Here is a 25088-nt window from a genome sequence, read left to right as displayed (position 1 = left end):
TATGTATGCAAGTGTGAGCGAGTATGCAGAGGTGTTTGTGGACACCAGCAGAGGATAGCTTTACCTGTTCTGCTCCTGATAGTGAAATAGCCTGCTGAACTGCTATATGTTCACAAAAATGTAGAATGGAGTGAAGAACCTGATCATTGCAACATTAAGGAGACAGGGAGGGCAGTGGGGGAGTGGATGGGGAAATGGGAAGGATGGGGGGGAAGATTAAAAATCAGAACAGAAATGTCACAAAGTGAAGATATTTTCTGTCAGTCTGAGTTTCACAATCCTCTGAATTAAAAACCCAGCATTATAATATTTGTGTACAAGCTTATTTTAATTGAGAAAATAGAAAAAGTGTGAGTATTTATGGTTTATATGAAGTGAAAATCAGCTCAAATAGTCAATAATAGCCACTGTGGTGCTCTGAGATGCTGCATGTGCAGTCAAACATGTACAAAGTCTCGATTTAAGTGTCTTTCATTACAATAAAGGTCCAAGGAGTTTTCAGCTATAAGTCACGATGTCTTTTGTTATGATGAGTGGCCGAATGGTTTGATGACCACTTTTTTGATGCGTGTGTTGGTGCAGTGGGATGCCACCAAAGCCAGATGGGCCATGGGTTTGACACGGAAACGCACGGAGAGTTTTCACAGGCCCTGTCTGGCAATCAGAGACTTTGGCATTCTCCACTGGTCAACCTCTGCACAAGGAATCCTGGTCTAAATGCCGGGGAGACAGCTCCACGGGCAGGAGAAGCTGGGCGCGAAGCGTTCCTGCTGCCATGCTGACACAGAAAGTGGAGGCCCAAGGCACAACAGGTCTTGGGGTGAAAATAAAGGGATTGGAATTGCTGCTTTAGGAGCTCTTTTAGGCCTCCAAGCACGGCTGAAGCCCACCTGGGCACGTCAATCTAACAGAAAATATTTCTCAAGCTGCAGTCTTCTGTATAACCCTATGCACCTGAATGTTGAAGGAATTCAGTCACACTGCAAAGGGGAAAGGGCCCGACCGCCCATGGCATCAGATAGTTCCACACTTGGCATTGGTTGACAGGGTTCTATGCATTGTGGCGCCATCTTGTGGCAGCAACTGAAATTGCATAGTCGATGATTGGACGATCTCACAGGCTTGAATGTGAATCTTGCATCGGTGCCTGAAGGAATCAAATGACAAAGAACATCAAATGAACCCCAAGTTACAAATGCATAGAGGTCGTAACAAGTCTTTCACAAGAAACAGTCTACAAGATGCACTGCAGCAATTCGCCAAGGCTCCTTCGATAATACCTTTCAAACCCGCAACCTCTACCACCTAGAAGGACAAGGCCATCACACTTCTGACTTGTGCCTTGTAGATGGCGGACAGGCTTTGGGGAGACAGGAAGTGAGTTACTCGCCGCAGAATTCCCAGCCTCTGACCTGTCTTGTCGCCACAGTATTTATATGGCTACTCCAGTTCAGTTTCTGGTCAATGGTGACCCCCCAGGATGTTGATAGTGGGAGACTCTGCAATGGTAATGCCACTGATGCAAGGGGAGATGGTTAGATTCCCTCTTGTTTGAGATGGTCATTGCCTGGCACTTGTGTGGCACCAATGTTACTTGCCATTTATCAGCCCAAACCTGGATGTTGTCCAGGTCTTGCTGCACATGTATCTGAGGAATCGTGCGAAGCAGCTAACACTTCTGACCTAATGATGGAGGGAAGGTCATTGATGAAGCAGCTGAAGATGGTTGGGCCTCAGGCACTACCCTGAGGAACTCCTGAAGTGGTGTTGTATCACTGGGATGATTGACCTCCAACAACCACAACCATTTTCCTTTGTGCTAGGTATGACTCCAGCCAGTCGAGAGTTTTCTACCTGATTCCCATTGACTCCAGTTTTCTAAGGGCTCCTGGATGCCATACTCGGTCAAAAGCTGCTTTGATGTCAAGGGCAGTCACCGTCATCTCACCTCTGGAATTTGAACCAAGGCTGTAATGAGGTCAGGAGCTGAGATCAGTGAGCAGGTTATTGCTGAGCAAGTGACGCTTAATAGCATTGTCAACGATCCCTTCCATCACTTTGCCACTTTGCTGATGATCGGGAGTAGATTGATAGGGCGGTAATTGGCCGGTTTGGATTTGTTCTGCTTTTTGTGCGCAGGGCATACCTGGGCAATTTTCCACATTGCCGGGTAGATGCCAGTGTTGTAGCTGTACTGGAAAAGGTTGACTAGGGGCGCAGCCAGCAAGTTGTCAGGGCCTATAGCCTTTGCTGGACCCCTCCAAGTCACACACCATGCTTGGAACTTGGAACTACATTGCTGTTCCGTCACTGTCACTGGGTCAAAATTCTGGAACTCCCTCCCGAACAGCACTGCAGTTGGTTCAAGAAGGTGGCTCACCACCACCTTCTCAATGGCAATTAGGATGGGAAATAAATGCTGGTCTTGCCAGTGACTCCTGTGAATGAACTATTCTTGGTGAAAGAATTGTGGGGTTATATGTGTGGTAAATCCTCTCCAATGTGCTCAACAGATGGGTGATATTTGTCCTTGAACTTGCTTATGCAAGCCCACATTTCTAAGAAATTCAGTTTAATGTGTTGCATGAAAGTGGTAGAGATTCTTACACGAGTCGAGGACGAGGGCAGTGAGGAATCAGTGAAGGTCATGTATTTTGAGATCTTCATTGCAATGCAGATACTTGCAATCCACTTGCGGTACTCATCTCGCACCTGTCACACACAAGAGTGAACACACAACGAATAAACTGCATGCATTGTCTAAAGCATTATAACCCATAGAACTCCTTCTCCATTTTAAACACCCGGACAGTGCTGGGACACTCAGTCCTGTTATAAACAGACAGAGTCAGTGCTGGGACACTCAGTCCTGTTATACACACAGAGTCAGTGCTGGGACACTCAGTCCTGTTATACACACACAGTCAGTGCTGGAACACTCAGTCCTGTTATACACACACAGTCAGTGCTGGGACACTCAGTCCTGTTATACACACAGAGTCAGTGCTGGGACACTCAGTCCTGTTATACACACAGAGTCAGTGCTGGGACACTCAGTCCTGTTATACACACAGAGTCAGTGCTGGGACACACAGTCCTGTAATACACATACAGTCAGTGCTGGGACGCTCAGTCCTGTTATACACACACAGTCAGGGCTGGGACACTCAGTCCTGTTATGCACACAGAGTCAGTGCTGGGACACTCAGTCCTGTTATACACACAGAGTCAGTGCTGGGACACTCAGTCCTGTTATACACACAGTCAGTGCTGGGACACTCAGTCCTGTTATACACACACACAGTCAGTGCTGGGACACTCAGTCCTGTTATACACACACAGAGTCAGTGCTGGGACACTCAAACCTGTTATACACACAGAGTCAGTGCTGGGACACTCAGTCCTGTTATACACACACAGTCAGTGCTGGGACACTCAGTCCTGTTATACACACAGAGTCAGTGCTGGGACACTCAAACCTGTTATACACACAGAGTCAGTGCTGGGACACAGTCCTGTGATACACACACAGTCAGGGCTGGGACACTCTGTCCTGTTATACACACACAGGCAGTGCTGGGACACTCAGTCCTGTTATACACACAGAGTCAGTGCTGGGACACTCAGTCCTGTTATACACACAGAGTCAGTGCTGGGACACTCTGTCCTGTTATACACACACAGTCAGTGCTGGGACACTCAGTCCTGTTATACACATACAGTCAGTGCTAGGATGCTCAGTGCTGTTATACACACACAGTCAGGGTTGGGACACTCAGTCCTGTTATACACACACAGTCAGTGCTGGGACACTCAGTCCTGTTATACACACACAATCAGTGCTGGGACACTCAGTCCTGTTACAAACACACAATCAGTGCTGGGACACTCAGTCCTGTTATAAACACACAGAGTCAGTGCTGGGACACACAGTCCTGTTATACACACAGAGTCAGTGCTGGGACACTCAGTCCTGTTATACACACAGAGTCAGTGCTGGGACACTCAGTCCTGTAATACACACAGAGTCAGTGCTGGGACACACAGTCCTGTAATACACATACAGTCAGTGCTGGGACACTCAAACCTGTTATACACACACAGTCAGTGCTGGGACACTCAGTCCTGTTATACACACAGAGTCAGTGCTGGGACACACAGTCCTGTAATACACATACAGTCAGTGCTGGGACGCTCAGTCCTGTTAGACACACACAGAGTCAGTGCTGGGACACTCAGTCCTGTTATGCACACAGAGTCAGTGCTGGGACACTCAGTCCTGTTATACACACAGAGTCAGTGCTGGGACACTCAGTCCTGTTATACACACACAGTCAGTGCTGGGACACTCAGTCCTGTTATACACACACAGTCAGTGCTGGGACACTCAGTCCTGTTATAAACACACAGAGTCAGTGCTGGGACACTCAGTCCTGTTATACACACAGAGTCAGTGCTGGGACACTCAGTCCTGTTATAAACACACAGAGTCAGTGCTGGGACACTCAGTCCTGTTATACACACACAGTCAGTGCTGGGACACTCAGTCCTGTTATACACACAGAGTCAGTGCTGGGACACTCAGTCCTGTTATACACACACAGAGTCAGTGCTGGGACACACAGTACTGTTATACACACAGAGTCAGTGCCGGGACACTCAAATCTGTTATACACACAGAGTCAGTGCTGGGACACTCTGTCCTGTTACACACACAGTCAGTGCTGGGACACTCAGTCCTGTTATACACACAGAGTCAGTGCTGGGACACTCAGTCCTGTTATACACACACAGAGTCAGTGCTGGGACACACAGTCCTGTTATGCACACAGAGTCAGTGCTGGGACACTCAGTCCTGTTATACACACAGAGTCAGTGCTGGGACACTCAGTCCTGTTATACACACAGAGTCAGTGCTGGGACACTCAGTCCTGTTACACACACAGAGTCAGTGCTGGGACACACAGTCCTGTTATACACACAGAGTCAGTGCTGGGACACTCAGTCCTGTTATACACACAGAGTCAGTGCTGGGACACTCAAATCTGTTATACACACACAGTCAGTGCTGGGACACAGTCCTGTTACACACACAGTCAGTGCTGGGACACTCAGTCCTGTTATACACACAGAGTCAGTGCTGGGACACTCAGTCCTGATATACACACAGAGTCAGTGCTGGGTCACACAGTCCGGTAATACACATACAGTCAGTGCTGGGACACTCAGTCCTGTTATCAACACACAGAGTCAGTGCTGGGACACTCAGTCCTGTTATACACACACAGTCAGTGCTGGGACACTCAGTCCTGTTAGACACACACAGAGTCAGTGCTGGGACACTCAGTCCTGTTATACACACACAGTCAGTGCTGGGACCCTCAGACCTGTTATAAACACACAGAGTCAGTGCTGGGACACTCAGTCCTGTTATACACACACAGTCAGTGCTGGGACACTCAGTCCTGTTATAAACACACAGAGTCAGTGCTGGGACACTCTGTCCTGTTATACACACAGAGTCAGTGCTGAGACACTCAAACCTGTTATACACACAGAGTCAGTGCTGGGACACTCAGTCCTGTGATACACACACAGTCAGTGCTGGGACACTCAGTCCTGTTATACACACAGAGTCAGTGCTGGGACACTCAAACCTGTTATACACACAGAGTCAGTGCTGGGACACAGTCCTGTGATACACACACAGTCAGGGCTGGGACACTCTGTCCTGTTATACACACACAGGCAGTGCTGGGACACTCAGTCCTGTTATACACACAGAGTCAGTGCTGGGACACTCTGTCCTGTTATACACACACAGTCAGTGCTGGGACACTCAGTCCTGTTATACACATACAGTCAGTGCTAGGATGCTCAGTGCTGTTATACACACACAGTCAGGGTTGGGACACTCAGTCCTGTTATACACACACAGTCAGTGCTGGGACACTCAGTCCTGTTATACACACACAATCAGTGCTGGGACACTCAGTCCTGTTACAAACACACAATCAGTGCTGGGACACTCAGTCCTGTTATAAACACACAGAGTCAGTGCTGGGACACACAGTCCTGTTATACACACAGAGTCAGTGCTGGGACACTCAGTCCTGTTATACACACAGAGTCAGTGCTGGGAACCTCAGTCCTGTTATACACACAGAGTCAGTGCTGGGACACACAGTCCTGTAATACACATACAGTCAGTGCTGGGACACTCAAACCTGTTATACACACACAGTCAGTGCTGGGACACTCAGTCCTGTTATACACACAGAGTCAGTGCTGGGACACACAGTCCTGTAATACACATACAGTCAGTGCTGGGACGCTCAGTCCTGTTAGACACACACAGTCAGGGCTGGGACACTCAGTCCTGTTATGCACACAGAGTCAGTGCTGGGACACTCAGTCCTGTTATACACACAGAGTCAGTGCTGGGACACTCAGTCCTGTTATACACACACAGTCAGTGCTGGGACACTCAGTCCTGTTATACACACACAGTCAGTGCTGGGACACTCAGTCCTGTTATAAACACACAGAGTCAGTGCTGGGACACTCAGTCCTGTTATAAACACACAGAGTCAGTGCTGGGACACTCAGTCCTGTTATAAACACACAGAGTCAGTGCTGGGACACTCAGTCCTGTTATACACACACAGTCAGTGCTGGGACACTCAGTCCTGTTATACACACAGAGTCAGTGCTGGGACACTCAGTCCTGTTATACACACACAGAGTCAGTGCTGGGACACACAGTACTGTTATACACACAGAGTCAGTGCCGGGACACTCAAATCTGTTATACACACAGAGTCAGTGCTGGGACACTCTGTCCTGTTACACACACAGTCAGTGCTGGGACACTCAGTCCTGTTATACACACAGAGTCAGTGCTGGGACACTCAGTCCTGTTATACACACACAGAGTCAGTGCTGGGACACACAGTCCTGTTATGCACACAGTGTCAGTGCTGGGACACTCAGTCCTGTTATACACACAGAGTCAGTGCTGGGACACTCAGTCCTGTTATACACACAGAGTCAGTGCTGGGACACTCAGTCCTGTTACACACACAGAGTCAGTGCTGGGACACACAGTCCTGTTATACACACAGAGTCAGTGCTGGGACACTCAGTCCTGTTATACACACAGAGTCAGTGCTGGGACACTCAAATCTGTTATACACACACAGTCAGTGCTGGGACACAGTCCTGTTACACACACAGTCAGTGCTGGGACACTCAGTCCTGTTATACACACAGAGTCAGTGCTGGGACACTCAGTCCTGATATACACACAGAGTCAGTGCTGGGTCACACAGTCCGGTAATACACATACAGTCAGTGCTGGGACGCTCAGTCCTGTTATGCACACACAGTCAGGGCTGGGACACTCAGTCCTGTTATACACACACAGTCAGTGCTGGGACACTCAGTCCTGTTATACACACACAGTCAGTGCTGGGACACTCAGTCCTGTTATAAACACACAGAGTCAGTGCTGGGACACTCAGTCCTGTTATACACACACAGTCAGTGCTGGGACACTCAGTCCTGTTATGCACACAGAGTCAGTGCTGGGACACTCAGTCCAGTTATCAACACACAGAGTCAGTGCTGGGACACTCAGTCCTGTTATACACACACAGTCAGTGCTGGGACACTCAGTCCTGTTGGACACACACAGAGTCAGTGCTGGGACACTCAGTCCTGTTATACACACACAGTCAGTGCTGGGACCCTCAGACCTGTTATAAACACACAGAGTCAGTGCTGGGACACTCAGTCCTGTTATACACACACAGTCAGTGCTGGGACACTCAGTCCTGTTATACACACAGAGTCAGTGCTGGGACACTCAGTCCTGTTATACACACACAGTCAGTGCTGGAACCCTCAGTACTTTTACACACAATCAGTTAGTGCTGGGACACTCAGTCCTGTGAAACACACATAGTCAGTGCTGGGACACTCAGTCCTGTTACACACACAGTCAGTGCTGGGACACTCAGTCCTGTTACACACACAGTCAGTTCTGGGACACTCATGCCTGTCAAACACGCAGTCAGTGCTGGGATACTCAGTCCTGTTAGACACACACAGACAGTGCTCGGACACTCAGTCCTGTTATACACATACAGTCAGTGCTGGGACACTCATGCCTGTCAAACACGCAGTCAGTGCTGGGATACTCAGTCCTGTTAGACACACACAGACAGTGCTCAGACACTCAGTCCTGTTATACACACACACACAATCAGTGCTGGGACACTCAATCCTGTTATACACACACAGTCAGTGCTGGGACACTCAGTCCTGTTATACACACACAATCAGTGCTGGGACACTCAGTCCTGTTACAAACACACAATCAGTGCTGGGACACTCAGTCCTGTTATAAACACACAGAGTCAGTGCTGGGACACACAGTCCTGTTATACACACAGAGTCAGTGCTGGGACACTCAGTCCTGTTATACACACAGAGTCAGTGCTGGGACACTCAGTCCTGTTATACACACAGAGTCAGTGCTGGGACACACAGTCCTGTAAAACACATACAGTCAGTGTTGGGACACTCAAACCTGTTATACACACACAGTCAGTGCTGGGACACTCAGTCCTGTTATACACACAGAGTCAGTGCTGGGACACACAGTCCTGTAATACACATACAGTCAGTGCTGGGACGCTCAGTCCTGTTAGACACACACAGTCAGGGCTGGGACACTTAGTCCTGTTATGCACACAGAGTCAGTGCTGGGACACTCAGTCCTGTTATACACACAGAGTCAGTGCTGGGACACTCAGTCCTGTTATACACACACAGTCAGTGCTGGGACACTCAGTCCTGTTATACACACACAGTCAGTGCTGGGACACTCAGTCCTGTTATAAACACACAGAGTCAGTGCTGGGACACTCAGTCCTGTTATACACACAGAGTCAGTGCTGGGACACTCAGTCCTGTTATAAACACACAGAGTCAGTGCTGGGACACTCAGTCCTGTTATACACACACAGTCAGTGCTGGGACACTCAGTCCTGTTATACACACAGAGTCAGTGCTGGGACACTCAAACCTGTTATACACACAGAGTCAGTGCTGGGACACTCAAACCTGTTATACACACAGAGTCAGTGCTGGGACACAGTCCTGTGATACACACACAGTCAGGGCTGGGACACTCTGTCCTGTTATACACACACAGGCAGTGCTGGGACACTCAGTCCTGTTATACACACAGAGTCAGTGCTGGGACACTCAGTCCTGTTATACACACAGAGTCAGTGCTGGGACACTCTGTCCTGTTATACACACACAGTCAGTGCTGGGACACTCAGTCCTGTTATACACATACAGTCAGTGCTAGGATGCTCAGTGCTGTTATACACACACAGTCAGGGTTGGGACACTCAGTCCTGTTATACACACACAGTCAGTGCTGGGACACTCAGTCCTGTTATACACACACAATCAGTGCTGGGACACTCAGTCCTGTTACAAACACACAATCAGTGCTGGGACACTCAGTCCTGTTATAAACACACAGAGTCAGTGCTGGGACACACAGTCCTGTTATACACACAGAGTCAGTGCTGGGACACTCAGTCCTGTTATACACACAGAGTCAGTGCTGGGACACTCAGTCCTGTAATACACACAGAGTCAGTGCTGGGACACACAGTCCTGTAATACACATACAGTCAGTGCTGGGACACTCAAACCTGTTATACACACACAGTCAGTGCTGGGACACTCAGTCCTGTTATACACACAGAGTCAGTGCTGGGACACACAGTCCTGTAATACACATACAGTCAGTGCTGGGACGCTCAGTCCTGTTAGACACACACAGTCAGGGCTGGGACACTCAGTCCTGTTATGCACACAGAGTCAGTGCTGGGACACTCAGTCCTGTTATACACACAGAGTCAGTGCTGGGACACTCAGTCCTGTTATACACACACAGTCAGTGCTGGGACACTCAGTCCTGTTATACACACACAGTCAGTGCTGGGACACTCAGTCCTGTTATAAACACACAGAGTCAGTGCTGGGACACTCAGTCCTGTTATACACACAGAGTCAGTGCTGGGACACTCAGTCCTGTTATAAACACACAGAGTCAGTGCTGGGACACTCAGTCCTGTTATACACACACAGTCAGTGCTGGGACACTCAGTCCTGTTATACACACAGAGTCAGTGCTGGGACACTCAGTCCTGTTATACACACACAGAGTCAGTGCTGGGACACACAGTACTGTTATACACACAGAGTCAGTGCCGGGACACTCAAATCTGTTATACACACAGAGTCAGTGCTGGGACACTCTGTCCTGTTACACACACAGTCAGTGCTGGGACACTCAGTCCTGTTATACACACAGAGTCAGTGCTGGGACACTCAGTCCTGTTATACACACACAGAGTCAGTGCTGGGACACACAGTCCTGTTATGCACACAGAGTCAGTGCTGGGACACTCAGTCCTGTTATACACACAGAGTCAGTGCTGGGACACTCAGTCCTGTTATACACACAGAGTCAGTGCTGGGACACTCAGTCCTGTTACACACACAGAGTCAGTGCTGGGACACACAGTCCTGTTATACACACAGAGTCAGTGCTGGGACACTCAGTCCTGTTATACACACAGAGTCAGTGCTGGGACACTCAAATCTGTTATACACACACAGTCAGTGCTGGGACACAGTCCTGTTACACACACAGTCAGTGCTGGGACACTCAGTCCTGTTATACACACAGAGTCAGTGCTGGGACACTCAGTCCTGATATACACACAGAGTCAATGCTGGGTCACACAGTCCGGTAATACACATACAGTCAGTGCTGGGACACTCAGTCCTGTTATCAACACACAGAGTCAGTGCTGGGACACTCAGTCCTGTTATACACACACAGTCAGTGCTGGGACACTCAGTCCTGTTAGACACACACAGAGTCAGTGCTGGGACACTCAGTCCTGTTATACACACACAGTCAGTGCTGGGACCCTCAGACCTGTTATAAACACACAGAGTCAGTGCTGGGACACTCAGTCCTGTTATACACACACAGTCAGTGCTGGGACACTCAGTCCTGTTATAAACACACAGAGTCAGTGCTGGGACACTCTGTCCTGTTATACACACAGAGTCAGTGCTGAGACACTCAAACCTGTTATACACACAGAGTCAGTGCTGGGACACTCAGTCCTGTGATACACACACAGTCAGTGCTGGGACACTCAGTCCTGTTATACACACAGAGTCAGTGCTGGGACACTCAAACCTGTTATACACACAGAGTCAGTGCTGGGACACAGTCCTGTGATACACACACAGTCAGGGCTGGGACACTCTGTCCTGTTATACACACACAGGCAGTGCTGGGACACTCAGTCCTGTTATACACACAGAGTCAGTGCTGGGACACTCTGTCCTGTTATACACACACAGTCAGTGCTGGGACACTCAGTCCTGTTATACACATACAGTCAGTGCTAGGATGCTCAGTGCTGTTATACACACACAGTCAGGGTTGGGACACTCAGTCCTGTTATACACACACAGTCAGTGCTGGGACACTCAGTCCTGTTATACACACACAATCAGTGCTGGGACACTCAGTCCTGTTACAAACACACAATCAGTGCTGGGACACTCAGTCCTGTTATAAACACACAGAGTCAGTGCTGGGACACACAGTCCTGTTATACACACAGAGTCAGTGCTGGGACACTCAGTCCTGTTATACACACAGAGTCAGTGCTGGGAACCTCAGTCCTGTTATACACACAGAGTCAGTGCTGGGACACACAGTCCTGTAATACACATACAGTCAGTGCTGGGACACTCAAACCTGTTATACACACACAGTCAGTGCTGGGACACTCAGTCCTGTTATACACACAGAGTCAGTGCTGGGACACACAGTCCTGTAATACACATACAGTCAGTGCTGGGACGCTCAGTCCTGTTAGACACACACAGTCAGGGCTGGGACACTCAGTCCTGTTATGCACACAGAGTCAGTGCTGGGACACTCAGTCCTGTTATACACACAGAGTCAGTGCTGGGACACTCAGTCCTGTTATACACACACAGTCAGTGCTGGGACACTCAGTCCTGTTATACACACACAGTCAGTGCTGGGACACTCAGTCCTGTTATAAACACACAGAGTCAGTGCTGGGACACTCAGTCCTGTTATAAACACACAGAGTCAGTGCTGGGACACTCAGTCCTGTTATAAACACACAGAGTCAGTGCTGGGACACTCAGTCCTGTTATACACACACAGTCAGTGCTGGGACACTCAGTCCTGTTATACACACAGAGTCAGTGCTGGGACACTCAGTCCTGTTATACACACACAGAGTCAGTGCTGGGACACACAGTACTGTTATACACACAGAGTCAGTGCCGGGACACTCAAATCTGTTATACACACAGAGTCAGTGCTGGGACACTCTGTCCTGTTACACACACAGTCAGTGCTGGGACACTCAGTCCTGTTATACACACAGAGTCAGTGCTGGGACACTCAGTCCTGTTATACACACACAGAGTCAGTGCTGGGACACACAGTCCTGTTATGCACACAGTGTCAGTGCTGGGACACTCAGTCCTGTTATACACACAGAGTCAGTGCTGGGACACTCAGTCCTGTTATACACACAGAGTCAGTGCTGGGACACTCAGTCCTGTTACACACACAGAGTCAGTGCTGGGACACACAGTCCTGTTATACACACAGAGTCAGTGCTGGGACACTCAGTCCTGTTATACACACAGAGTCAGTGCTGGGACACTCAAATCTGTTATACACACACAGTCAGTGCTGGGACACAGTCCTGTTACACACACAGTCAGTGCTGGGACACTCAGTCCTGTTATACACACAGAGTCAGTGCTGGGACACTCAGTCCTGATATACACACAGAGTCAGTGCTGGGTCACACAGTCCGGTAATACACATACAGTCAGTGCTGGGACGCTCAGTCCTGTTATGCACACACAGTCAGGGCTGGGACACTCAGTCCTGTTATACACACACAGTCAGTGCTGGGACACTCAGTCCTGTTATACACACACAGTCAGTGCTGGGACACTCAGTCCTGTTATAAACACACAGAGTCAGTGCTGGGACACTCAGTCCTGTTATACACACACAGTCAGTGCTGGGACACTCAGTCCTGTTATGCACACAGAGTCAGTGCTGGGACACTCAGTCCAGTTATCAACACACAGAGTCAGTGCTGGGACACTCAGTCCTGTTATACACACACAGTCAGTGCTGGGACACTCAGTCCTGTTGGACACACACAGAGTCAGTGCTGGGACACTCAGTCCTGTTATACACACACAGTCAGTGCTGGGACCCTCAGACCTGTTATAAACACACAGAGTCAGTGCTGGGACACTCAGTCCTGTTATACACACACAGTCAGTGCTGGGACACTCAGTCCTGTTATACACACAGAGTCAGTGCTGGGACACTCAGTCCTGTTATACACACACAGTCAGTGCTGGAACCCTCAGTACTTTTACACACAATCAGTTAGTGCTGGGACACTCAGTCCTGTGAAACACACATAGTCAGTGCTGGGACACTCAGTCCTGTTACACACACAGTCAGTGCTGGGACACTCAGTCCTGTTACACACACAGTCAGTTCTGGGACACTCATGCCTGTCAAACACGCAGTCAGTGCTGGGATACTCAGTCCTGTTAGACACACACAGACAGTGCTCGGACACTCAGTCCTGTTATACACATACAGTCAGTGCTGGGACACTCATGCCTGTCAAACACGCAGTCAGTGCTGGGATACTCAGTCCTGTTAGACACACACAGACAGTGCTCAGACACTCAGTCCTGTTATACACACACACACAATCAGTGCTGGGACACTCAATCCTGTTATACACACACAGTCAGTGCTGGGACACTCAGTCCTGTTATACACACACAATCAGTGCTGGGACACTCAGTCCTGTTACAAACACACAATCAGTGCTGGGACACTCAGTCCTGTTATAAACACACAGAGTCAGTGCTGGGACACACAGTCCTGTTATACACACAGAGTCAGTGCTGGGACACTCAGTCCTGTTATACACACAGAGTCAGTGCTGGGACACTCAGTCCTGTTATACACACAGAGTCAGTGCTGGGACACACAGTCCTGTAAAACACATACAGTCAGTGTTGGGACACTCAAACCTGTTATACACACACAGTCAGTGCTGGGACACTCAGTCCTGTTATACACACAGAGTCAGTGCTGGGACACACAGTCCTGTAATACACATACAGTCAGTGCTGGGACGCTCAGTCCTGTTAGACACACACAGTCAGGGCTGGGACACTTAGTCCTGTTATGCACACAGAGTCAGTGCTGGGACACTCAGTCCTGTTATACACACAGAGTCAGTGCTGGGACACTCAGTCCTGTTATACACACACAGTCAGTGCTGGGACACTCAGTCCTGTTATACACACACAGTCAGTGCTGGGACACTCAGTCCTGTTATAAACACACAGAGTCAGTGCTGGGACACTCAGTCCTGTTATACACACAGAGTCAGTGCTGGGACACTCAGTCCTGTTATAAACACACAGAGTCAGTGCTGGGACACTCAGTCCTGTTATACACACACAGTCAGTGCTGGGACACTCAGTCCTGTTATACACACAGAGTCAGTGCTGGGACACTCAGTCCTGTTATACACACACAGAGTCAGTGCTGGGACACACAGTACTGTTATACACACAGAGTCAGTGCCGGGACACTCAAATCTGTTATACACACAGAGTCAGTGCTGGGACACTCTGTCCTGTTACACACACAGTCAGTGCTGGGACACTCAGTCCTGTTATACACACAGAGTCAGTGCTGGGACACTCAGTCCTGTTATACACACACAGAGTCAGTGCTGGGACACACAGTCCTGTTATGCACACAGAGTCAGTGCTGGGACACTCAGTCCTGTTATACACACAGAGTCAGTGCTGGGACACTCAGTCCTGTTATACACACACAGTCAGGGCTGGGACACTCAGTCCTGTTATGCACACAGAGTCAGTGCTGGGACACACAGTCCTGTTATACACACAGAGTCAGTGCTGGGACACTCAGTCCTGTTATACACACAGAGTCAGTGCTGGGACACTCAAATCTGTTATACACACACAGTCAGTGCTGGGACACAGTCCTGTTACACACACAGTCAGTGCTGGGACACTCAGTCCTGTTATACACACAGAGTCAGTGCTGGGACACTCAGTCCTGATATACACACACAGTCAGTGCTGGGACACTCAGTCCTGTTATAAACACACAGAGTCAGTGCTGGGACACTCAAACCTGTTATACACACACAGTCAGTGCTGGGACACTCAGTCCTGTTATACACACACAGTCAGTGCTGGGACGCTCAGTCCTGTTATACACACACAGTCAGGGCTGGGACACTCAGTCCTGTTATGCACACAGAGTCAGTGCTGGGACACTCAGTCCTGTTATCAACACACAGAGTCAGTGCTGGGACACTCAGTCCTGTTATACACACACAGTCAGTGCTGGGACACTCAGTCCTGTTAGACACACACAGAGTCAGTGCTGGGACACTCAGTCCTGTTATACACACACAGTCAGTGCTGGGACCCTCAGACCTGTTATAAACACACAGAGTCAGTGCTGGGACACTCAGTCCTGTTATACACACACAGTCAGTGCTGGGACACTCAGTCCTGTTATACACACAGAGTCAGTGCTGGGACACTCAGTCCTGTTATACACACACAGTCAGTGCTGGAACCCTCAGTACTTTTACACACAATCAGTTAGTGCTGGGACACTCAGTCCTGTGAAACACACATAGTCAGTGCTGGGACACTCAGTCCTGTTACACACACAGTCAGTGCTGGGACACTCAGTCCTGTTACACACACAGTCAGTTATGGGACACTCATGCCTGTCAAACACGCAGTCAGTGCTGGGATACTCAGTCCTGTTAGACACACACAGACAGTGCTCAGACACTCAGTCCTGTTATACACACACACACAATCAGTGCTGGGACACTCAATCCTGTTATACACACACAGTCAGTGCTGGGACACTCAGTCCTGTTATACACACACAATCAGTGCTGGGACACTCAGTCCTGTTACAAACACACAATCAGTGCTGGGACACTCAGTCCTGTTATAAACACACAGAGTCAGTGCTGGGACACACAGTCCTGTTATACACACAGAGTCAGTGCTGGGACACTCAGTCCTGTTATACACACAGAGTCAGTGCTGGGACACTCAAATCTGTTATACACACACAGTCAGTGCTGGGACACAGTCCTGTTACACACACAGTCAGTGCTGGGACACTCAGTCCTGTTATACACACAGAGTCAGTGCTGGGACACTCAGTCCTGATATACACACAGAGTCAGTGCTGGGTCACACAGTCCGGTAATACACATACAGTCAGTGCTGGGACGCTCAGTCCTGTTATGCACACACAGTCAGGGCTGGGACACTCAGTCCTGTTATACACACACAGTCAGTGCTGGGACACTCAGTCCTGTTATACACACACAGTCAGTGCTGGGACACTCAGTCCTGTTATAAACACACAGAGTCAGTGCTGGGACACTCAGTCCTGTTATACACACACAGTCAGTGCTGGGACACTCAGTCCTGTTATGCACACAGAGTCAGTGCTGGGACACTCAGTCCTGTTATCAACACACAGAGTCAGTGCTGGGACACTCAGTCCTGTTATACACACACAGTCAGTGCTGGGACACTCAGTCCTGTTGGACACACACAGAGTCAGTGCTGGGACACTCAGTCCTGTTATACACACACAGTCAGTGCTGGGACCCTCAGACCTGTTATAAACACACAGAGTCAGTGCTGGGACACTCAGTCCTGTTATACACACACAGTCAGTGCTGGGACACTCAGTCCTGTTATACACACAGAGTCAGTGCTGGGACACTCAGTCCTGTTATACACACACAGTCAGTGCTGGAACCCTCAGTACTTTTACACACAATCAGTTAGTGCTGGGACACTCAGTCCTGTGAAACACACATAGTCAGTGCTGGGACACTCAGTCCTGTTACACACACAGTCAGTGCTGGGACACTCAGTCCTGTTACACACACAGTCAGTTCTGGGACACTCATGCCTGTCAAACACGCAGTCAGTGCTGGGATACTCAGTCCTGTTAGACACACACAGACAGTGCTCGGACACTCAGTCCTGTTATACACATACAGTCAGTGCTGGGACACTCATGCCTGTCAAACACGCAGTCAGTGCTGGGATACTCAGTCCTGTTAGACACACACAGACAGTGCTCAGACACTCAGTCCTGTTATACACACACACACAATCAGTGCTGGGACACTCAATCCTGTTATACACACACAGTCAGTGCTGGGACACTCAGTCCTGTTATACACACACAATCAGTGCTGGGACACTCAGTCCTGTTACAAACACACAATCAGTGCTGGGACACTCAGTCCTGTTATAAACACACAGAGTCAGTGCTGGGACACACAGTCCTGTTATACACACAGAGTCAGTGCTGGGACACTCAGTCCTGTTATACACACAGAGTCAGTGCTGGGACACTCAGTCCTGTTATACTCACAGAGTCAGTGCTGGGACACACAGTCCTGTAAAACACATACAGTCAGTGTTGGGACACTCAAACCTGTTATACACACACAGTCAGTGCTGGGACACTCAGTCCTGTTATACACACAGAGTCAGTGCTGGGACACACAGTCCTGTAATACACATACAGTCAGTGCTGGGACGCTCAGTCCTGTTAGACACACACAGTCAGGGCTGGGACACTTAGTCCTGTTATGCACACAGAGTCAGTGCTGGGACACTCAGTCCTGTTATACACACAGAGTCAGTGCTGGGACACTCAGTCCTGTTATACACACACAGTCAGTGCTGGGACACTCAGTCCTGTTATACACACACAGTCAGTGCTGGGACACTCAGTCCTGTTATAAACACACAGAGTCAGTGCTGGGACACTCAGTCCTGTTATACACACAGAGTCAGTGCTGGGACACTCAGTCCTGTTATAAACACACAGAGTCAGTGCTGGGACACTCAGTCCTGTTATACACACACAGTCAGTGCTGGGACACTCAGTCCTGTTATACACACAGAGTCAGTGCTGGGACACTCAGTCCTGTTATACACACACAGAGTCAGTGCTGGGACACACAGTACTGTTATACACACAGAGTCAGTGCCGGGACACTCAAATCTGTTATACACACAGAGTCAGTGCTGGGACACTCTGTCCTGTTACACACACAGTCAGTGCTGGGACACTCAGTCCTGTTATACACACAGAGTCAGTGCTGGGACACTCAGTCCTGTTATACACACACAGAGTCAGTGCTGGGACACACAGTCCTGTTATGCACACAGAGTCAGTGCTGGGACACTCAGTCCTGTTATACACACAGAGTCAGTGCTGGGACACTCAGTCCTGTTATACACACACAGTCAGGGCTGGGACACTCAGTCCTGTTATGCACACAGAGTCAGTGCTGGGACACACAGTCCTGTTATACACACAGAGTCAGTGCTGGGACACTCAGTCCTGTTATACACACAGAGTCAGTGCTGGGACACTCAAATCTGTTATACACACACAGTCAGTGCTGGGACACAGTCCTGTTACACACACAGTCAGTGCTGGGACACTCAGTCCTGTTATACACACAGAGTCAGTGCTGGGACACTCAGTCCTGATATACACACACAGTCAGTGCTGGGACACTCAGTCCTGTTATAAACACACAGAGTCAGTGCTGGGACACTCAAACCTGTTATACACACACAGTCAGTGCTGGGACACTCAGTCCTGTTATACACACACAGTCAGTGCTGGGACGCTCAGTCCTGTTATACACACACAGTCAGGGCTGGGACACTCAGTCCTGTTATGCACACAGAGTCAGTGCTGGGACACTCAGTCCTGTTATCAACACACAGAGTCAGTGCTGGGACACTCAGTCCTGTTATACACACACAGTCAGTGCTGGGACACTCAGTCCTGTTAGACACACACAGAGTCAGTGCTGGGACACTCAGTCCTGTTATACACACACAGTCAGTGCTGGGACCCTCAGACCTGTTATAAACACACAGAGTCAGTGCTGGGACACTCAGTCCTGTTATACACACACAGTCAGTGCTGGGACACTCAGTCCTGTTATACACACAGAGTCAGTGCTGGGACACTCAGTCCTGTTATACACACACAGTCAGTGCTGGAACCCTCAGTACTTTTACACACAATCAGTTAGTGCTGGGACACTCAGTCCTGTGAAACACACATAGTCAGTGCTGGGACACTCAGTCCTGTTACACACACAGTCAGTGCTGGGACACTCAGTCCTGTTACACACACAGTCAGTTATGGGACACTCATGCCTGTCAAACACGCAGTCAGTGCTGGGATACTCAGTCCTGTTAGACACACACAGACAGTGCTCGGACACTCAGTCCTGTTATACACATACAGTCAGTGCTGGGACACTCATGCCTGTCAAACACGCAGTCAGTGCTGGGATACTCAGTCCTGTTAGACACACACAGACAGTGCTCAGACACTCAGTCCTGTTATACACACACACACAATCAGTGCTGGGACACTCAATCCTGTCATACACACACAGTCAGTGCTGGGACACTCAGTCCTGTTATACACACACAGTCAGTGCTGGGACCCTCAGTACTTTTATACACAATCAGTTAGTGCTGGGACACTCAGTCCTGTTCTCCACACACACAGTCAGTGCTGGGACGCACATTCCTGTCATACACACACAGTCACTGCTGGGACACTCAGTCCTGTCATACACACACAGTCAGTGCTGGGACCCTCAGTCCTGTTACACACACAGTCACTGCTGGGACACTCAGTCCTGTCAAACACACAGTCAGTGCTGGGACACTCAGTCCTGTCATACACACACAGTCAGGGCTGGGACACTCAGTCCTGTTATACACACACAGAGTCACTGCTGGGACACTCAAACCTGTTATACACACAGAGTCAGTGCTGGGACACTCTGTCCTGTTATACACACAGAGTCAGTGCTGGGACAGTCAGTCCTGTTATACACACACAGTCAGTGCTGGGACACTCAGTCCTGTTATACACACACAGAGTCAGTGCTGGGACACTCAGTCCTGTTATACACACACAGAGTCAGTGCTGGGACACTCAAACCTGTTATACACACAGAGTCCGTGCTGGGACACTCTGTCCTGTTATACACACACAGTCAGTGCTGGGACACTCAGTCCTGTTATACACACACAATCAGTGCTGGGACACTCAGTCCTGTTACAAACACACAATCAGTGCTGGGACACTCAGTCCTGTTATAAACACACAGAGTCAGTGCTGGGACACACAGTCCTGTTATACACACAGAGTCAGTGCTGGGACACTCAGTCCTGTTATACACACAGAGTCAGTGCTGGGAGACACAGTCCTGTAATACACATACAGTCAGTGCTGGGACACTCAAACCTGTTATACACACACAGTCAGTGCTGGGACACTCAGTCCTGTTATGCACACACAGTCAGTGCTGGGACACTCAGTCCTGTTATACACACACAGTCAGTGCTGGGACACTCAGTCCTGTTATACACACACAGTCAGTGCTGGGACACTCAGTCCTGTTATACACACAGAGTCAGTGCTGGGACACTCAGTCCTGTTATACACACAGAGTCAGTGCTGGGACACTCAGTCCTGTTATAAACACACAGAGTCAGTGCTGGGACACTCAGTCCTGTTATGCACACACAGTCAGTGCTGGGACACTCAGTCCTGTTATACACACAGAGTCAGTGCTGGGACACTCAGTCCTGTTATAAACACACAGAGTCAGTGCTGGGACACTCAGTCCTGTTATACACACAGAGTCAGTGCTGGGACACTCAGTCCTGTTATAAACACACAGAGTCAGTGCTGGGACACTCAGTCCTGTTATACACACACAGTCAGTGCTGGGACACTCAGTCCTGTTATACACACACAGTCAGTGCTGGGACACTCAGTCCTGTTATACACACACAGAGTCAGTGCTGGGACACACAGTCCTGTTATCCACACAGAGTCAGTGCTGGGACACTCAGTCCTGTTATACACACAGAGTCAGTGCTGGGACACTCAAATCTGTTATACACACAGAGTCAGTGCTGGGACACTCTGTCCTGTTATAAACACACAGAGTCAGTGCTGGGACACTCAGTCCTGTTATACACACACAGTCAGTGCTGGGACACTCAGTCCTGTTATACACACAGAGTCAGTGCTGGGACACTCAGTCCTGTTATACACACACAGAGTCAGTGCTGGGACACACAGTACTGTTATACACACAGAGTCAGTGCCGGGACACTCAAATCTGTTATACACACAGAGTCAGTGCTGGGACACTCTGTCCTGTTACACACACAGTCAGTGCTGGGACACTCAGTCCTGTTATACACACAGAGTCAGTGCTGGGACACTCAGTCCTGTTATACACACACAGAGTCAGTGCTGGGACACACAGTCCTGTTATGCACACAGAGTCAGTGCTGGGACACTCAGTCCTGTTATACACACAGAGTCAGTGCTGGGACACTCAGTCCTGTTATACACACACAGTCAGGGCTGGGACACTCAGTCCTGTTATGCACACAGAGTCAGTGCTGGGACACACAGTCCTGTTATACACACAGAGTCAGTGCTGGGACACTCAGTCCTGTTATACACACACAGTCAGTGCTGGGACACAGTCCTGTTACACACACAGTCAGTGCTGGGACACTCAGTCCTGTTATACACACAGAGTCAGTGCTGGGACACTCAGTCCTGATATACACACACAGTCAGTGCTGGGACACTCAGTCCTGTTATAAACACACAGAGTCAGTGCTGGGACACTCAAACCTGTTATACACACACAGTCAGTGCTGGGACACTCAGTCCTGTTATACACACACAGTCAGTGCTGGGACGCTCAGTCCTGTTATACACACACAGTCAGGGCTGGGACACTCAGTCCTGTTATGCACACAGAGTCAGTGCTGGGACACTCAGTCCTGTTATCAACACACAGAGTCAGTGCTGGGACACTCAGTCCTGTTATACACACACAGTCAGTGCTGGGACACTCAGTCCTGTTAGACACACACAGAGTCAGTGCTGGGACACTCAGTCCTGTTATACACACACAGTCAGTGCTGGGACCCTCAGACCTGTTATAAACACACAGAGTCAGTGCTGGGACACTCAGTCCTGTTATACACACACAGTCAGTGCTGGGACACTCAGTCCTGTTATACACACAGAGTCAGTGCTGGGACACTCAGTCCTGTTATACACACACAGTCAGTGCTGGAACCCTCAGTACTTTTACACACAATCAGTTAGCGCTGGGACACTCAGTCCTGTGAAACACACATAGTCAGTGCTGGGACACTCAGTCCTGTTACACACACAGTCAGTGCTGGGACACTCAGTCCTGTTACACACACAGTCAGTTATGGGACACTCATGCCTGTCAAACACGCAGTCAGTGCTGGGATACTCAGTCCTGTTAGACACACACAGACAGTGCTCGGACACTCAGTCCTGTTATACACATACAGTCAGTGCTGGGACACTCATGCCTGTCAAACACGCAGTCAGTGCTGGGATACTCAGTCCTGTTAGACACACACAGACAGTGCTCAGACACTCTGTCCTGTTATACACACACACACAATCAGTGCTGGGACACTCAATCCTGTTATACACACACAGTCAGTGCTGGGACACTCAGTCCTGTTATACACACACAGTCAGTGCTGGGACCCTCAGTACTTTTATACACAATCAGTTAGTGCTGGGACACTCAGTCCTGTTCTCCACACACACAGTCAGTGCTGGGACGCACATTCCTGTCATACACACACAGTCACTGCTGGGACACTCAGTCCTGTCATACACACACAGTCAGTGCTGGGACCCTCAGTCCTGTTACACACACAGTCACTGCTGGGACACTCAGTCCTGTCAAACACACAGTCAGTGCTGGGACACTCAGTCCTGTCATACACACACAGTCAGGGCTGGGACACTCAGTCCTGTTATACACACACAGAGTCACTGCTGGGACACTCAAACCTGTTATACACACAGAGTCAGTGCTGGGACACTCTGTCCTGTTATACACACAGAGTCAGTGCTGGGACAGTCAGTCCTGTTATACACACACAGTCAGTGCTGGGACACTCAGTCCTGTTATACACACACAGAGTCAGTGCTGGGACACTCAGTCCTGTTATACACACACAGAGTCAGTGCTGGGACACTCAAACCTGTTATACACACAGAGTCCGTGCTGGGACACTCTGTCCTGTTATACACACACAGTCAGTGCTGGGACACTCAGTCCTGTTATACACACACAATCAGTGCTGGGACACTCAGTCCTGTTATACACACACAATCAGTGCTGGGACACTCAGTCCTGTTACAAACACACAATCAGTGCTGGGACACTCAGTCCTGTTATAAACACACAGAGTCAGTGCTGGGACACACAGTCCTGTTATACACACAGAGTCAGTGCTGGGACACTCAGTCCTGTTATACACACAGAGTCAGTGCTGGGACACACAGTCCTGTAATACACATACAGTCAGTGCTGGGACACTCAAACCTGTTATACACACACAGTCAGTGCTGGGACACTCAGTCCTGTTATGCACACACAGTCAGTGCTGGGACACTCAGTCCTGTTATACACACACAGTCAGTGCTGGGACACTCAGTCCTGTTATACACACACAATCAGTGCTGGGACACTCAGTCCTGTTACAAACACACAATCAGTGCTGGGACACTCAGTCCTGTTATAAACACACAGAGTCAGTGCTGGGACACACAGTCCTGTTATACACACAGAGTCAGTGCTGGGACACTCAGTCCTGTTATACACACAGAGTCAGTGCTGGGAGACACAGTCCTGTAATACACATACAGTCAGTGCTGGGACACTCAAACCTGTTATACACACACAGTCAGTGCTGGGACACTCAGTCCTGTTATGCACACACAGTCAGTGCTGGGACACTCAGTCCTGTTATACACACACAGTCAGTGCTGGGACACTCAGTCCTGTTATACACACACAGTCAGTGCTGGGACACTCAGTCCTGTTATACACACAGAGTCAGTGCTGGGACACTCAGTCCTGTTATACACACAGAGTCAGTGCTGGGACACTCAGTCCTGTTATAAACACACAGAGTCAGTGCTGGGACACTCAGTCCTGTTATGCACACACAGTCAGTGCTGGGACACTCAGTCCTGTTATACACACAGAGTCAGTGCTGGGACACTCAGTCCTGTTATAAACACACAGAGTCAGTGCTGGGACACTCAGTCCTGTTATACACACAGAGTCAGTGCTGGAACACTCAGTCCTGTTATAAACACACAGAGTCAGTGCTGGGACACTCAGTCCTGTTATACACACACAGTCAGTGCTGGGACACTCAGTCCTGTTATACACACACAGTCAGTGCTGGGACACTCAGTCCTGTTATACACACACAGAGTCAGTGCTGGGACACACAGTCCTGTTATCCACACAGAGTCAGTGCTGGGACACTCAGTCCTGTTATACACACAGAGTCAGTGCTGGGACACTCAAATCTGTTATACACACAGAGTCAGTGCTGGGACACTCTGTCCTGTTATAAACACACAGAGTCAGTGCTGGGACACTCAGTCCTGTTATACACACACAGTCAGTGCTGGGACACTCAGTCCTGTTATACACACAGAGTCAGTGCTGGGACACTCAGTCCTGTTATACACACACAGAGTCAGTGCTGGGACACACAGTACTGTTATACACACAGAGTCAGTGCCGGGACACTCAAATCTGTTATACACACAGAGTCAGTGCTGGGACACTCTGTCCTGTTACACACACAGTCAGTGCTGGGACACTCAGTCC

The 25088-nt window shown here is 49.4% G+C and overlaps 1 protein-coding gene across 5 annotated transcripts in view; it reads right to left on the bottom strand.

Moving 5' to 3' along the window:
* Nucleotides 1-309: 309 nt before the first annotated feature.
* The window catches only part of LOC137355620 (putative adhesion G protein-coupled receptor E4P), a 153954-nt gene continuing 129175 nt past the window's right edge, over nucleotides 310-25088 (bottom strand). For all 5 annotated transcript variants that reach the window (XM_068020968.1, XM_068020967.1, XM_068020969.1 and 2 more), the window contains 2 exons: nucleotides 2608-2712; nucleotides 310-1147 (listed from right to left, as the gene is read on the bottom strand). In XM_068020968.1, the coding sequence (XP_067877069.1) occupies nucleotides 1115-1147; nucleotides 2608-2712 (138 nt within the window). In that variant the 3' untranslated portion in view covers nucleotides 310-1114. The remainder of the gene's footprint in view (nucleotides 1148-2607; nucleotides 2713-25088) is intronic.

The sequence above is a fragment of the Heterodontus francisci genome, chromosome 43, assembly GCF_036365525.1.
Source record: "Heterodontus francisci isolate sHetFra1 chromosome 43, sHetFra1.hap1, whole genome shotgun sequence".
Classification (NCBI taxonomy): domain Eukaryota; kingdom Metazoa; phylum Chordata; class Chondrichthyes; order Heterodontiformes; family Heterodontidae; genus Heterodontus; species Heterodontus francisci.
This window is presented reverse-complemented; position numbering and strand designations above follow the sequence as displayed.